General features: G+C 46.7%; 1 protein-coding gene across 1 annotated transcript in view; it reads left to right on the plus strand.

Annotated features, from left to right (window-relative positions):
* The first annotated feature begins 7,288 nt into the window (after positions 1-7,288).
* LOC137321174 (trans-2,3-enoyl-CoA reductase-like) overlaps positions 7,289-18,104 on the plus strand; it is a 131,087-nt gene continuing 120,271 nt past the window's right edge. The window contains exon 1 of the mRNA XM_067983438.1: positions 7,289-7,522. Within this exon, the coding sequence (XP_067839539.1) occupies positions 7,310-7,522 (213 nt within the window). The 5' untranslated portion in view covers positions 7,289-7,309. The remainder of the gene's footprint in view (positions 7,523-18,104) is intronic.

Raw genomic sequence — 18,104 nt, forward strand, 5'->3', positions numbered from 1 at the left:
AAAATGGAGGCCCGCGGCCTCCTTAAAAGATTTTACTGACTGACCCGCCTCCGCTAAAACCGGGCGGGTTGGAGGCAGGTTTAACATTTTTACAATTTTTACCTTCCCACCCGCTCCCAACCCACCGATTACCCCCCCCCCCCAAGTGTGTGGAATGGGGCTTGAACCCATAAGTTCCTGATTCAGGGCAAGAGTGTTAACATTGAGCCAAGGCTGAAACCTTAGAGGCTAAATTGGGCCATGTAGCGCCCATAGTGCAGGCGCTACACGGACTCCTAAGCTCGAAAATGACATCCAAGATGCGTGCACATATTTCCGCATGATGTGCGCAGGACGCCATCTTGGTAAAGGTCGTTGCGCATGCGGACCTAATGAATGCCTGCAGCATGTAAAGTAGGGAGATTATGACTCTGATCCCCCCATGATTGGCCGGCCACCCCCACTATGTCCGACCGCCCCCCCCCCCCACCCGATCTCCGTGTGCAACGCTGATTTAAAGGGACCACTGCTACATTGGAAATCCACGTTCCAGCCTCGCAGAGCTGAACAGGTCTTAAACAGCATGGAGGACCCCCCCCCCCCACCTGCACTATTTAAAGGGACCATGCAGGACTTACAGGTTAGTTGCTGGATTACTGCTTCTGACTGCTGATGCATTTGTAACTGTTTTTGGAGCTCTCCTATACTTGAATACTAAGACTAGGGGACATAGCCTAAAATTTAGAACCAGGACTTGCAGGAGTGAAGTTAGGAAATTTGGAACTCTCATCCACAAATGGCAGTTGATGCTAGCTCAATTGTTAATTTTAAACCTGAGACTGATATGTTTTTGTTAACCAAAGGTATTAAGGGATATGGGGCTAAGGCAGGAATATGGAGTTAGGTCACAGATGAACCATGATCTCATTGAATGGCAGAACAGGCTCTAGGGCTAAATGGCCTACTCCTGTGCTTATGTTCCCATGTTCCTATAATACATTTTCAGTACTCTACAGGGAGTGGGCTGGCTAGCTGACCGGAAACAGTAAGGGCGGAGTGGCAGAGGTGAGACAGGAATGCTGTTATCCTGAGAGAGGACAGCAGGTTCATGGTCCATGGAGCCACTGCCACTTGCTGCCTCCTGTTATGGTCCACCTTCTCCTGCAAGAAAGCGAGAAGTGTATCAGTGAGTGTCCTACAAGATGTTTGGGTGATGTGGCTGTCATGGTTGAATAGCTGCCAGTGTATGTGAACTGTGAGTTGTGGGTGTGTGGCTTACAACAGTGGTAATATGTGAGGGTGAGATGAAGCATCTGATTTGAAGAGTTGATACTGATGGAAAGAGTTTGTTGGTAGGAGGGTGAGGGAGGTGTAGTGCTTGGAGCAGTGGATGCGGCTAGTGGTGCAATTGGTAGGAGATGACAGTTGAACTCACTCACCTTGACCATTCATGTCAAATCATTGAACTTCTTCCTGCACTGCATCCATGTTCGTGGCGCTATGCCTCTGGCATTGACTTCATCCCCTACTGCCTCCCACCACCTCGGGAGCATGTGTCTGGAGGTTCTCTTGCTCCCCTGCGGATATAGGATGTCCCTCCTTTTGTCTACTTTTTGCACCACGTACTGCATCATCAGAGAACCTTGGTGCACGCTGTCTTGCAGGCCCGGTACAAACTCAGATTGGCAGATTGATGGGGTCTGGGATGCAGATTGGAGGATGTGGGATGTATTTACCTTTATTCAATTTTTAAAAATAAATCAATAGTTTTTAAACATAAGGAAGGGACCTGTGGTCTGTGTTTTACGTGTGCAATTTCTGATCTCTGCTCAGACCTGTATCTTATATTTTGAAAATTTAAGAGTCCTGCAAACGTAGAGCAGCCACATTGTTGCTTATTATAAATTCCAGAGTTCCCATCATCTCCATGCTTCACTATATTGCAGCACAGATTCACTTCACCATTGACTTCCACCACTTCCTACAGCTACAGTGCACCTCCCCTTTAAGAGGTGCAGGCTGCCTTTAAGTGGTGCTAGCCACTCCCGATATCGGGGCCCCCTGCTGGTGTGCGCAGCCACTCAACAGTGCAGGTAACGTGGCTGCACGCAGCAATCACTGAAATCACCAGGCAGCACGAACGTTATGTGCTGCCTCCATTTCAACCACCGGGCCCAGGTTAATCACGCTCCACGATCCCAGCACCCGTTTTTGGGGGTTAACCAATTTAACCCCCCTTGATTCATAATTCAGACTCCTGACACTGGGGATCAGCCCCATAACTACTTTCAGGGCTTGACTATCTCCCTTATTCCTTGATTTTATTTATAACTTCTAGTTACTTTATTGGGGCAATTGTAAATCTACAAATGGAAATAAACAAATGTGTGTGTGGTTTAAGTGAAATTATGTTTGGAAATCACTGTGAATTGTGTAATCTTTAATGAATGCATATCAAATCCCTCTCCCCACTCTTTAAATGGAGATGTTAACCTTTTAATTTATTTTTTCGATGTAGCTATATTAGCTTTTTCATTCCTATAGTTGTTTTCAATACTCTGAAAAGCATGTTTTCAGTTTCAGTGAGGATATAGTCTCATTGTCAGTCATTTGAGGAAGTGCTGATCCTGACAGGCTGGATTTGAAATTAATGTTTCTCACGTAGCTACATGTCAAAATCAACACTTCTGCTGGCAGGTGTGCAATGGGTCACTGATTCTACTGAAACACATTATTTTCACGGAATAAATGTCGATTTAGTTATATTTTGTTGCTGGTTTTTGGTTTCTTTTATGCAGCTTTTGCCCTGCCTCATTTCCTTTGCCTAGTCCTGTAGTTCTTTAAATTGATCCTGAGTTCCTTCTAGTACCTCTCCACCTTGAAAGGAAAAACTTGCATTTATATAATACCTTTCATGGCCTCAGGACGTTATAAAGCACTTCACAGCCAATGAAGAATACAGCTTCAAACATAACAGGAATAAATTACAGTTTATAAACTTATGCTACAAAAGCAAAAGTAAAATCTTAACAACAAAAACTATGAATGTTAAGTAATTACCAAACTCAACATGGGTACGGTAGCATAGTGGTTATGTTACTGGGCGAGTAATCCAGAGGCCTGGACTAAAATCCAGAGTCATGAGTTCAAATCCTGCCACGGCAGCTGGCGAATTTAAATTCAATTAATTAATTAAATTCAATTAATTAAATAAAAATCTGGAATTAAAATACTAGTATCAGTAATGATGGCCATGAAACTACCGGATTGTCGTAAAAACCCATCTGGTTCACTAATGTCCTTTAGGGAATGGAAGCCTGCCGCCCTTACCCGGTCTGGCCTATATGTGACTCCAGACCCACAGCAATGTGGTTGATTCTTAATTGCCCTCTGAAATGGCCTAGCAAGCCACTCAGTTGTAAAATCTCGCTACGAAAAGTCATAAGAAGAATAAAACCGGACGGACCACCCGGCATCGGACCACTAGGCACCGGACACGACAACGGCAAAACACCAAGCCCAGTCGACCCTGCAAGGTCCTCCTTACTAACATCTGGGGACTTGTGCCAAAATTGGGAGAGCTATCCCACAGACTAGTCAAGCAACAGCCTGACATAGCCATACTCACAGAATCATATCTTTCAGCCAACGTCCCAGACTCTTCCATCACCATCCCTGGGTATGTCCTGTCCCACCGGCAGGACAGACCCACCAGAGGTGGCGGTACAGTGATATACAGTCAGGAGGGAGTGGCCCTGGGAGTCCTCAACATTGACTCTGGACCCCATGAAATCTCATGGCATCAGGTCAAACATGGGCAAGGAAACCTCCTGCTGATTACCACCGACCGTCCTCCCTCAGCTGATGAATCAGTCCTCCTCCATGTTGAACACCACTTGGAGGAAGCACTGAGGGTAGCAAGGGCACAAAATGTACTCTGGGTGGGGGACTTCAATATCCATCACCAAGAGTGGCTCGGTCGCACCACTACTGACCGAGCTGGCCGAGTCCTGAAGGACATAGCTGCTGGACTGGGCCTGCGGCAGGTGGTGAGCGAACCAACACGAGGGAAAAACTTACTTGACCTCGTCCTCACCAATCTACGTGTCGCAAATGCATCTGTCCATGACAGTATTGGTAGGAGTGACCACCGCACAGTCCTCGTGGAGATGAAATCCCGTCTTCGCACTGAGGACACTATCCAACGTGTTGTGTGGCACTACCACCGTGCTAAATGGGATAGATTCAGAACAGATCCAGCAGCTCAAAACTGGGCATCCATGAGGCGCTGTGGGCCATCAGCAGCAGAATTGTATTCCAGCACAATCTGTAACCTCATGGCCCTGCATATTCCTCACTCTACCATTACCAACAAGCCAGGGGATCAACCCTGGTTCAATGACGAGTGTAGAAGAGCATGCCAGGAGCAGCACCAGGCGTACCTAAAAATTAGGTGCCAACCTGGTGAAGCTACAACTCAGGACTACATGCATGCTAAACAGCGGAAGCAACATGCTATAGACAGAGCGAAGCGATTCCACAACCAACGGATCAGATCAAAGCTCTGCAGTCCTGCCACATCCAGTCGTGAATGGTGGTGGACAATTAAACAACTAACGGGAGGAGGAGGCTCTGCAGACATCCCCATTCTCAATGATGGCGGAGTCCAGCACGTGAGTGCAAAAGACAAGGCTGAAGCGTTTGCAACCATCTTCAGCCAGAAGTGCCGAGTGGATGATCCATCTCGACCTCCTCCCGATATCCCCACCATCACGGAAGCCAGTCTTCGGCCAATTCGATTCACTCCACGTGATATCAAGAAACGGCTGAGTGCACTGGATACAGCAAAGGCTATGGGCCCCGACAACATCCCAGCTGTAGTGCTGAAGACTTGTGCTCCAGAACTAGCTAGGCCTCTAGCCAAGCTGTTCCAGTACAGCTACAACACTGGCATCCACCCGACAATGTGGAAAATTGCCCAGGTATGTCCTGTCCACAAAAAGCAGGACAAATACAATCCGGCCAATTACCGCCCCATCAGTCTACTCTCAATCATCAGCAAAGTGATGGAAGGTGTCGTCGACAGTGCTATCAAGCGGCACCTGCTCACCGATGCTCAGTTTGGGTTCCGCCAGGACCACTCGGCTCCAGACCTCATTACAGCCTTGGTCCAAACATGGACAAAAGAGCTGAATTCCAGAGGTGAGGTGAGAGTGACTGCCCTTGACATCAAGGCAGCATTTGACCGAGTGTGGCACCAAGGAGCCCTAGTAAAATTGAAGTCAATGGGAATCAGGGGGAAAACTCTCCAGTGGCTGGAGTCATACCTAGCACAAAGGAAGATGGTAGTGGTTGTTGGAGGCCAATCATCTCAGCCCCAGGGCATTGCTGCAGGAGTTCCTCAGGGCAGTGTCCTAGGCCCAACCATCTTCAGCTGCTTCATCAATGACCTTCCCTCCATCATAAGGTCAGAAATGGGGATGTTCGCTGATGACTGCACAGTGTTCAGTTCCATTCGCAACCCCTCAGATAATGAAGCAGTCCGAGCCCGCATGCAGCAAGACCTGGACAACATCCAGGCTTGGGCTGATAAGTGGCAAGTAACATTCGCGCCAGATAAGTGCCAGGCAATGACCATCTCCAACAAGAGAGAGTCTAACCACCTCCCCTTGACATTCAACGGCATTACCATCGCCGAATCCCCCACCATCAACATCCTGGGGGTCACCATTGACCAGAAACTTAACTGGACCAGCCATATAAATACTGTGGCTACGAGAGCAGGTCAGAGGCTGGGTATTCTGCGGCGAGTGACTCACCTCCTGACTCCCCAAAGCCTTTCCACCATCTACAAGGCACAAGTCAGGAGTGTGATGGAATACTCTCCACTTGCCTGGATGAGTGCAGCTCCAACAACACTCAAGAAGCTCGACACCATCCAAGATAAAGCAGCCCGCTTGATTGGCACCCCATCCACCACCCTAAACATTCACTCCCTTCACCACCGGCGCACTGTGGCTGCAGTGTGCACCATCCACAGGATGCACTGCAGCAACTCGCCAAGGCTTCTTCGACAGCACCTCCCAAACCCGCGACCTCTACCACCTAGAAGGACAAGGGCAGCAGGCGCATGGGAACAACACCACCTGCACGTTCCCCTCCAAGTCACACACCATCCCGACTTGGAAATATATCGCCGTTCCTTCATTGTCGCTGGGTCAAAATCCTGGAACTCCCTTCCTAACAGCACTGTGGGAGAACCGTCACCACACGGACTGCAGCGGTTCAAGAAGGCAGCTCACCACCACCTTCTCAAGGGCAATTAGGGATGGGCAATAAATGCCGGCCTTGCCAGCGACGCCCACATCCCATGAACGAATAAAAAAAAAATAGTCAGCCATAGATTTTATTTTAAAAAATTTCTCAGCCAATTTCCTCATCGCCTGAAGGCACTGACTTCCTGCTGGGGTATGGTTTCTCTTGTGCTGGTTGCCTTCCAGTACCTTACCAAATGTTCATTGTTCACGGGTGAGCCTTGACAATGAGTATTGGCAGACTATTCCACCATGGGGCAGAAGGGGACATCACGACCAACCTTCATCCTATTCACGTCTGATGTCCAACCACGTGCACTTGCAGCAAAGCTCTCTGTACAGTGATCAGGAAGGTGAACTCTAGCCAATTTTCCACTGTCTAACATGGGCACTGAAGGCAACTGTAATGACCCTATCATCGCCATAGCTGATTTCATCTTACTTTGCACAGACTGGGATTGAATGTGCAACTTTTATTTTTCTATGTAATTCAGCTTCTCAATAGATGACTTACTCAGCCATTAGGGCACATATTTATTTTTACAGCTAAATATTTTAAGCAGCTCATATTGTCTCATCTGTTTATGTATACATTTAAATAACATTTTAGGGATCCTGATAATCCATGTTAAGAAGATTTTACTATATAAGGTTTTGTTCTCAACCCTTCGGATTCTAATGATACCAGTGGAATTTGGTTAATCTCGGCCCTGAATTTTGCCTACCTCTAATATCTCCATGCTGTCACTTTGAAAGCATGGTGATAAGGATAGGAAGTAGTCAGCCTCCCTGCTATTAAAAAAGAACACTCTTGACACATCACACAATGACAAGTTAAATATAGAGGAGGATTAGATGGCCATTATTTTCAGTAATGTCGAATAAGGTTATACACTTGAAATGGAATGTTGCCTGACCTTTTGGGGTATTGTCTGCCTCTGCCTCTATTTAAATGTTAGACAATTGTCTTCGTATTGACAATCTGTTCTGCTTCAGGCAACTTTAGCAGGAAGAGAATGCATGCACTTTATAAAGGAAGAGCTGCTGTCGAGGAGGCGATGTCACCTGGTAAACAAAGTGAGCCCAAATTATTCCTTTCCCTGTCTCCGTTTGTATTGACTTCGGGCCAATTTGGACAGTGTGCAATACAAAAACATTCGAAAATCTCTTATGTTGAAGTGGAAATTCTAGACGCTCAGACAAAGAAGCAGATGTGTGTCCTGGAAAAGGTAAGTGATTTCCATTTTTAATAGTGTGGCCTAAAGTGAGGGTATTACCACTCTGGTCCTGTCTGTCTGTGAATTAGTGTGCCGATATGACATTTGGGTATTAAGGAACAACATTGCGTATTAAAGATCAAAGTTGAGTATTAAAGAACAACGTTGGGTATTAAAGAACAATGTTAAGTATTAAAGTACGACTTTGGGTATTAAAGAACAAAGTTGAGTATTAAAGAAAAACATTAGGTATTAAAGAACAATGTTGAGTATTAAAGAACAACATTGGGTATTAAAGAACAAAGTTGAGTATTAAAGAACAGTTGGCAAATAGGAAAGATTGTTTGATGACCATGAACTAATGATTAAGGTTGTTTTGGTATTTATGTTGAACTTTGCTCGTGGTTGGGTTAAAAAATAGTGTGATAAAAATTTGTATTGGTAAAGAGCCAATCAAAATGAACTAACATCACAAAAGTGGACCCATGGATCATGGGGTGGAAGGGGCAGTGCGTGCACGGCTGTTTGCTTCTGACTGGGGGCCTCAATAGGTGCCTGGCTCTAGCCCAGCTTGTGGCTTTGTTAAAGTGATGTGAGCCCCTCTTGTTCATGGCCCATAGATACAGCTCCTGTCAAACAGAAACGTTGAGATTTGCTTGTTAACCCCTTAACCGTGAATTTGTACAAACCTAATTTGACACTATACACTATGTAAAAGACATCGGCCCTGAAATTACACCCTGGGACACCAGCATATGGGCGCTTAACCTGTTTGATTACTATTTGAATAACCCGTTTAAAATAAATGGTTTAATGTCTCCGTAAAAATAGAATGAAAGGAACATCAGCTGAACAGTTGAGCATTGATAAGCCGATGTCTCACAGTGTAATTTCAGGACCATTTTTCCACTGCTTTTTTTTGGTGCAATCAGTTTCACATCTATCTAGTACTGCTTAAACTAAATGTGTAACGGACAGATACCTTCGGTGTACTAAACCTTTGCAGCTCTAAAAATCCAGTTTTAAATAAAAAGCAAACACAAAATACAGCAGATGCTGGAATCTGAAATAAAAACAGAAAATGCTGTAAATATTCAGCAAGTCAGGCAGCATCTGTGGAGAAAGAAACAGAGTTAATGTTTCAGGTCAATGACCTATTGTCAGAACTGGAAGAAGTTGAAGATTTAGCAATTTTTAAACAACTACAGAACCAGGCAAATGAGGTGGGGGGGCGAGGTGTGGGGGAGAGGAAGAGTAGGAGAGCAAAGAACAAAAGGGAAAGTCTCTGATAGGGTGGAGGGCAGGAGTGATTAAACGATAAAAGGGATGATGGTGCAAGGTAAGGAGGATGTTATTGGGACAAGTAAAGAAACAAAAGATGGGTATGGAGGAGCTGTAAATGGCAACATCAGAATATTTCGTTTGTTGGAAAGAATGGATGGAAATATAGATCAGATTTAACTCGCTTCTTTAAATTGCACAGCAACATGATTTCAGCAAAAATAACATTTCTTCTGGTTTAAAAAATTGGAAAATGAAAAGCCTGAAGCAATACCAGTGCAGAACTTACTCCACCACTTGGAGGAAGCACTGAGGATAACAAGGGCACAGAATGTACTCTGGGTGGGGGACTTCAATGTCCATCGGTAGCACCACTACTGACCGAGCTGGGCGAGTCCTGAAGGACATAGTTGCCAGACTGGGCCTGCAGCAGGTAGTGCGCGAACCAACACAAGGGAAAAACCTACTTGACCTCGTCCTAACCAATCAACCTGTCACGGATGCATCTGTCCATGACAGTATTGGAAGGAGCGACCACCGCACAGTCCTTGTGGAGATGAAGTGCTTTCTTCACACTGAGGATACCATCCAACGTGTTGTGTGGCACTACCACCGTGCTAAATGGGATAGATTCAGAACAGATCTAGCAGCTCAAAACTGGGCATCCATGAGATGGTGTGGGCCATCAGACTTGTATTCCAGCACAATCTGTAACTTCATGGCCCGGCATATTCCTCACTCTAGCATTACCAACAGGGAATCAACCCTGGTTCAATGAGGAGTGTAGAAGTGCATGCCAGGAGAAATACCAGGAGTACCTAAAAATGAGGTGCCAAACTGGTGAAGCTACAACTCAGGACAACATGCATGCTAAACAGCAGAAGCAACATGCTATAGAAAGAGCTAAGCGATTACACAACCAACAGATCAGATCTAAGCTCTGTAGTCCTGCCACATCCAGTCATGAATGGTGGTGGACAATTAAACAACTAACGAGAGGTGGAGGCTCTGTAAATATCCCATCCTCAATGATGGCAGAGCCCAGCACGTGAGTGCAAAAGACAAGACGGAAGCGTTTGCAACCATCTTCATCCAGAAAGTCCTGAGTGGTTGATCCATCTCGGCCTCCTCCCGATACCCCCACCATCACAGAAGCCATTCTTCAGCCAATTCGATTCACTCCACATAATATCAAGAAATGGCTGAGATCACTGGATACAACAAAGGCTATGAGCCCTGACAACATCCCGGCTGTAGTGCTGTAGAGGCATGTCTAGCCACGCCTCTAGCCAAACTGTTCCAGTACAGTTACAACACTGGCATCTACCCGAAAATGTGGAAAATTGCCTAGGTATGTCCTGTCCACAAAAATCAGGACAAATTCAATCCGGCCATTTACTGCCCCATCAGTCTACTCTCAATCATCAGCAAAGTGATGTAAGGTGTCGTTGACAGTGCTACCATGTGGCACTCACTCACCAATAACCTGCTCACCGATGCTCAGCTTGGGTTCTGCCAGGACCACTGGGCTCCAGACCTCATTACAGCCTTGGTCCAAACATGGACAAAAGAGCTGAATTCCAGAAGTGAGGTGAGAGTGACTGCCCTTGACATCAAGGCAGCATTTGACCTTGTGTGGCACCAAGGAGCCCTAGTAAAGTTGAAGTCAATGGGAATCAGGGGGAAAACTGTCCAGTGGCTGGAATCATACCTAGCACAAAGGAAGATGGTAGTGGTTGTTGGAGGCCAATCTTCTCAGCCCCAGGACATTGCTGCAGGAGTTCCTCAGGGCAGTGTCCTTGGCCCAACCATCTTCAGCTGTTTCATCAATGACCTTCTCTCCATCATAAGGTCAGAAATGGGGATGCTCGCTGATGATTGTACATTGTTCAGTTCCATTCACAACCCCTCAGATAATGAAGCTGTCCCTGCCTGCAAGCAGCAAGACCTGGACAACATCCAGGCTTGGGCTGATAAGTGGCAAGTAACATCCGTACCAAACAAGTGTCAGGCAATGACCATCTCCAACAAGAGAGACTCTAACTACCTCCCCTTGACATTCAACGGCATTACCATCGCTGAATCCCCCACCATCAACATCCTGGGGGTCACCATTGACCATAAACTTAACTGAACCAGCCACATAAATACTGTGGCTACAAGAGCAGGTCAGAGGCTGGGTATTCTGCGGCGAGTGACTCACCTCCTGACTCCCCAAAGCCTTTCCACCATCTACAAAGCACATGTCAGGAGTGTGATGGAATACTTTTCACTTGCCTGGATGAGTGCAGCTCCAACAACACTCAAGAAGCTCGACACCATCCAGGACAAAGCAGCCCGCTTGATTGGCATCCCATCCACCACCCTAAACATTCACTCCCTTCACCACCGGCGTACCGTGGCTGCAGTGTGTACCATCCACAGGATGCACCGCAGCAACTTGCCAAGGCTTCTTCGACAGCACCTCCCAACCCCACGACCTCTACCACCTAGAAGGACAAGAGCAGCAGGCACATGGGAACAACACCACCCGCACGTTCCCCTCCAAGTCACACACCATCCCGACCTGGAAATATATCGCCGTTCCTTCATCGTCGCTGAGTCAAAATCCTGGAACTCCCTTCCTAACAGCACTGTGGGAGAACCGTCACCACACGGACTGCAGCGGTTTAAGAAGGCGGCTCACCACCACCTTCTCAAGGGCAATTAGAGATGGGCAATAAATGCTGGCCTGAAAGAATAAAAATATTTAAGCAACAACTTAAATCAGACCTGCTCACTTCTTTGTAATCAATAAATAACATCAACCAGCAATGCACAACTGCATCATCATTGTCACTGCTCCTCATGCACTCTATTCCATGTAAAAAAACAAATGTACTTACACTCGTTTCATGATCCAGCCCTGGAACCTCCCTATTTAGTGATGTAACAGGTCTTTTTTTCTCCAACTCTCCCATATTCTTGCCTTTTTCATTGGCTGAGCCTCCCAATGTGTATTCATATTCATAATATTTGCAGGTTCTTTTAATATCTTTCCATTGCCTCATTGAGCAATGGGGTTGGTGAAGGTACTGCTGTTGATGTGTATATGGACTTTCAAAAGACGTTTGGTATAGTGCCACATAATACACTTGTTAGCAAAATTGAAGCCCATGGGATTAAAGGGGCAGTGGCAGCATGGATAGGTAATTGGCTAAGAGTCAGAAAGCAGAAAGTAGTGATGAATGGTTGTTTTTCAGACTGGAGATAATTATACAGTGCTCTCCGCCAAGGGTCGGTATTAGGACCTCGGCTCTTTTTGATCTATATTTGTGACCTAGAGTTGAGTATAGGGAGCACAATTTGAAAGATTGCAGACGACACAAAACTTGGAAATACAGTAAACTGTGAGGAGGAGATCAGCAGACTACAGGAGGATAGACTGGTGAAATGGGCAGACACATGGCAGATGGAATGTAGAGACGTGTGAAGTGATGTATTTTGGGAGTAAGAATGAGGAGAGGCAATATCAACTAAACAGTGCAATTTTAATTGGGGTGCAGGAACAGAGATACCTGGGGGTTCCGACACACAAATCTTTGGCAGTGGCAGGACAAGTTGGTAAGGCCGTTAAAAAAGTAAATAGGTTTCTTGGCTTTCTAAATATATGCATAGAGCACGAAATCAAGGAATTATGCTTAACCTTCATAAATCACTGGTTAGGCCTCAGCTGGAGTATTGAATCCATCTCTGGGCGCTTTAGGAAGGATGACAAGGCTTTGGAGAGGGTGCAGCGAGTTGTTATGATCTGGAATGCACTGCTTGAAAGGGTGGTGGAAGCAGATTCAAGGGATTCGGATATATACCGGAAAAGGAAAAATTTGCCGGGGGGCTATGTGGAAATGTCGGGGGCATGGGACTAATTGGATAGCTCTTTCAAAGAGCTGGCACAGATTTCCAGTATTTCTTCTTTTTACTTGTTGGAATATAACAGCCTGTTTTCAGGCTACAATGTCGCAGCAAATAAAAAGAAAAAAACTGCAAATACCTACTTTTTTTCCCTACATTACAACAGTGATTACACGTCAAAAGTGTTTCATAGGCTGTGAGATGCTTTGGGAATGTTCTGAAATCGTGAAAGGTGCTTTAAAAATGCAATTTCTTTCTTTCCTATTTGCTCTTTGACTCTGTACAGATTAAAGCCCTACAGATCAGTACGTTTAATGGGGGTTAAATTGGATAACCCCCCCAAAATGGGTGCTCGTATCGCTGTACGTAACGATGATGCGTGCAGCCAGCGCTACCTGCACTGTTGATTGGCTGCACGCAGCAGCAGGAGCCCCCGATATCGCGAGTGGCTCGTGCTTCTTAAAGGTCAGCCTGCACCTCTTAAAAAGGAGCTGCATGGTGGCTGCAGGAAGTGGTGGGACTCGTTTCAAAACTGAATCTGATACTTTGAAGAATGGCTGAACATACTAGAGAGTGTGCACCAAGGTATTTTAATAATGCACTGGAGGCCTCGGTGCAAGAGGTGGAGAGAAGGAGGGGCATCCTGCATCCACAGGGGGCAAGAGGCCCTCCAGACATATGCCCCACAGGCAGTGGGAGGAAGTAACAGTGGAGGTCAATGCCAGGAGCATAGCTCCAAGAACATGGATGCAGTGCAGGAAGAAGTTCAATGATTTAACACAAGTTGTCAAGGTGAGTGAGTTCAAATTTCAAGTGACATATCCTACCAACTGCACCACTAGCATCATCCACTCCTCCACGCACCACATCCCCTGTCACCCACCTACCAACAATCTCTTTCAGTTAGTACTCAACCGTTCAAATCATATGCTTTATCTCACCCTCACACACTTAGCACTGTTGCAAGCCTCACACCCACAACTCACAGTTCATACACACTGGCAGCTGTTTAACCATGACAGCCACATCACCCAAACATCTTGAAGGACACTCCCTGACACACTTCCCTCTTTCTTGCAGGAGGTTTATAGCTCAAAATCTTGTTCTAACAGATATTTTCTTGCAATACTGTAGTTGTTCAAACCATGTCAAGGAGATTGTCTATTTTACGTTCCTCTACAGATTTCTTTATTGTTTGGGCAGGAGGCAGCAACAAAGAGCTGGAGGAGGACAAGTGTGCCTACACGCCTTAGCTCCCATGGAGGAGACAGTGCTAGTCATCATTGGAAGGGCCATCGATGAGGCTGTGGCCACTGGCGGTGCTGGAGGGATCGATGATGAGGGTTGCTGCGTTCCTAATCCTCCTCTCTTCCTACTTCTCCCTCATCCCACAATCTTTTCTGACTCACGTGCTGCAGATGGTGTAAGCACACACTTCTTACTTTCTCCTCTCACTTCACCACAACTCAACCTGTCCCTTTGTCATTTCAGACATCCAAGAACTGGAACTGACACAGTCAGAAGAGGAAGAGGAAGATGACAGTGATGATGAAGAGACATCATCACTGAATCTGACACTTGCAGCCACCAGCTCAGAGACTCTCACTGAGCCTAGGAGAGAAGAGGGATCTACATGTGGTGAGACACCAGGCACAAGTGCGCAGGAGCCAGGGTGGGGGGATCAGATACCGCAGGTGCCAGCTCGCCAGAGGGTGAGGTCACACACTAGTTCTGCTGCAGAGAATTCAGATGATGACTTCGATGGGCCAGGCTGCAGAAGAAGGCTGATGGGCGTACACAACCAAATGCTTGGTGCACTGGAAAGCCTGCCAGAAAGCCTGCGAACAAAGGAGCATGGAAGAGTCCAGCTCCAACTTGGAACAGGGCTTTGTGCAGAGCTTGGAGCCCATCCTTTTCCACATGGAATGGGTAGTCACTTCCATCAGCACACTTGTGGAACCCACCATGATGCAGCATCTAAAGACCGATGTCACAACTTCCATTGCAACACGAATATCTTCCATCAAATGTCTGACTGCTGCATTGGAAGCTCAGACTGTTGCTATCGTGGCTCTGGGGATCACTGTGGAATGGGACTTCCAGGACGTCACAGAACTCCAGCAATCTATTCTCCAGCAGATCACCAGGATTGCTGAGGCGCCGTCCAAGGAGAATGGCAGCGGTGCCATGGAAGGCGAACCTGCTGTCCTCTCTCAGGATGACAGCATTCCTGCTCCCGCCCTTGCCACTCCACCAGTGCCCCTGTTGTTGCCTGTCAGCCAGCCAGGCCAGACTGCTGCAGCCCAAGCCGAGATGGTACAAATTGAAGCCGGGGCCCTCTCGGCCCAGAGGTGCTCGAGGTCGTCCTCCAAGTCCATCTGCAGTCTCCTCAATTGAAGGGCAGCAGCCTTCCACCACCCATCCTCCAGTCACCGGAGATACACCTCGTAGGAGCACTAGGATAGGTAAAGACACACGAAAGACAGGCACTAAGGGAATGCACAAGGATGAATAGTCTCAGTTTATTTGCATAATTTCATGTATTAATTTATAAATGTGCATTTGAATTTGCATTTGGGGGTGGTTTTTATTTCTGTGATGAGCTAAGAGAGGAACCAATGTGTAATCATAAGGAGGATGATTTGATGGTCATGTGATAGAGGAAAGGTAAGGCGTGTGGGACTGTTGGTAAATGGGGAGGTGTCGTTGAGATTACTGATATCGCTCATTAATGATCTGATCACGCAGAGCCCTGGCAGACAGGGCCTGTCTAAGTTATAGCCTCCCTTCCTCTTCCTCCACTTCCTGTTGCACTTCCTCCTCCTCCTCTTCCACTTCCTCCTCTTCCTCTGCCTCTTCCTCTTGCTCCGCAAGATAAAGGAATCGTGACTGCTGCCAAGATAGTGGGCATTGACCTGCACGATGCACTGCATGTGGTCGCACACCAGCTGCACGTTGAGGGAGTGGAATTTTGTTGACGAATATGTCCGAGTTCAGATGTGGAGCACACATGGCAATACACGCGCAGTCAATGGCACCCTGCAATGGGAGCAAAATCTAGTGCTCGCTCCTCCTGCTTGTCTCTGGTAAGAGGGAATGAGATGAATGTGTTTCTCATTGTATAGAGAGCCTCAGTGACCTCCCTAATACAGCAGTGCACTGCGAACTGCAAGGTGTTGCTTATATCACCAGCAGCAGCCTGAAAGGAGCCAGAGGCATAAAAATTAAGAGCCACGGGCACCTTGACAGCCACTGACAATGCTGTCCTTGCCCTGCTCTGAGGCTGCAGCAGTTGACAAATTTTGGTCATGACCTCTTTAGTGAACCACAGACATCTGATGCATTGGTCATCGCTGAAGTTGAGGTCAGGCAATTGGTCCCTGACGACCCTCTGCGGATATGGCCTCCTGCTGAATGCCCCGCTCCTCCTCCTTCTCCTAGAAGCTTGTCCTGTTTTGCGTGGCCTTTCTTCATTCTCCCAGTCACGTTGAATCCCCAGAGAAAGACCTAGCAGGCTTGTCTGGAAGCAACCTTTTATAGCACGTATTTTAAATGCCACTAAAACTACTGCAAGACCAGCCAAATCACTCTCTATAGAATATTGAAACTTTAGCCAAGTATACGAAACTTCCAAAAACATGTACAATTGCATCAGCAGCCAGAAGAAATAATCCAGCAACTCTCCAGTGGCTGGAGTCATACCTAGCACAAAGGAAGATGGTAGTGGTTGTTGGAGGCCAATCATCTCAGCCCCAGGGCATTGCTGCAGGAGTTCCTCAGGGCAGTGTCCAAGGCCCAACTATCTTCAGCTGCTTCATCAATGACCTTCCCTCCATCATAAGGTCAGAAATGGGGATGTTCGCTGATGATTACACATTGTTCAGTTCCATTCGCAACCCCTCAAATAATGAAGCAGTCCGAGCTCGCATGCAGCAAGACCTGGACAACATCCAGCTTGGGCTGATTAGTGGCAAGTATCATTCGCGGCAGACAAGTGCCATGCAATGACCATCTCCAACAAGAGAGAGTCTAACCACCTCCCCTTGACATTCAATGGCATTACCATCACCAAATCCCCCATCATCAACATCCTTGTCGGCACCATTGACCAGAAACTTAACTGGACCAGCCACATAAATACTGTGGCTACAAGAGCAGGTCACAGGCTGGGTATTCTGTGGCGAGTGACTCACCTCCTGACTCCCCAAAGCCTTTCCACCATCTACAAGACACAAGTCAGGAGTGTAATGGAATACTCTCCACTTGCCTGGATGAGTGCAGCTCCAACAACACTCAAGAAGCTCGACACCATCCAGAACAAAGCAGCCAGCTTGATTGGCACCCCATCCACCACCCTAAACATTCACTCCCTTCACCACCGGCGCACAGTGGCTGCAGTGTGTACCATCCACATGATGCACTGCAGCAACTCGCCAAGGCTTCTTCGACAGCACCTCCCAAACCCGCAACCTCTACCACCTAGAAGGACGAGCAGCAGGTACATGGGAACAACACCACCTGCATGTTCTCCTCCAAGTCACACACCATCCCGACTTGGAAATATATCGCTGTTCCTTCATTGTCGCTGGGTCAAAATCCTGGAACTCCCTTCCTAACAGCACTGTGGGAGAATCTTCACTACACGGACTGCAGCAGTTCAAGAAGGCGGCTCACCACCACCTTCTCAAGGGTAATTAGGGATGGGCAATAAATGCCGGCCTCGCCAGTGACATCCACATCCCGTGAATGAATTAAAACAAAAAGGCCTGATGGAGAAATTTAAGATAATGATAGGCTTTGATGGGTAGACGTAGAGAAAATGTTTCTACTCGCGGGGTAGTGCAAAACTTGAGGTCATAAATGTAAAATAGTCGCAAATAAATCAAATAGTGAATTCAGGAGAAACGTCTTTACCCGGAGTGTGATTAGAATGTGGAACTCGCTGCCATAAGGAGTAGATGTGGCAAATAGCATAGATGCATTTAAGGGAAAGCTAGATAAGCATATAAAGGTATCCTGATAGGGTTAGATCAAGTAGATAGGGAGGAGGCTCGTGTAGAGCAGTTGGACTGAATGGCCTGTTTCTGTGCTGTAGTTTTGATGTAACTTGGTGTAACAAGAAGTAGTTGAGACAAATAAGCATCGATGTATTTAAGGGGAAGCTAGATAAACACATGAGGGTGAAAGGAATAGAAAGTTACTCTGGGAGGGTTAGATGAAGAGGGGTGCGAGGAGGCTCGTGTAGATCACAAACACTGGCATGGACCAGTTGGGATGATTGGCCTATTTCTGTGCTATGCTGATAGTAAACACCCTGTTCCCTATTGGTAATACCTATCTCACCTTCATTATTATCTATACTGTTCTTTCCAAATACTTTTTAAAAACCTGATACAGTGCAAATATGAATATTAAAGTACAA

The sequence above is a fragment of the Heptranchias perlo genome, chromosome 4 (genome assembly GCF_035084215.1).
Source record: "Heptranchias perlo isolate sHepPer1 chromosome 4, sHepPer1.hap1, whole genome shotgun sequence".
Taxonomy (NCBI): Eukaryota; Metazoa; Chordata; class Chondrichthyes; order Hexanchiformes; family Hexanchidae; genus Heptranchias; species Heptranchias perlo.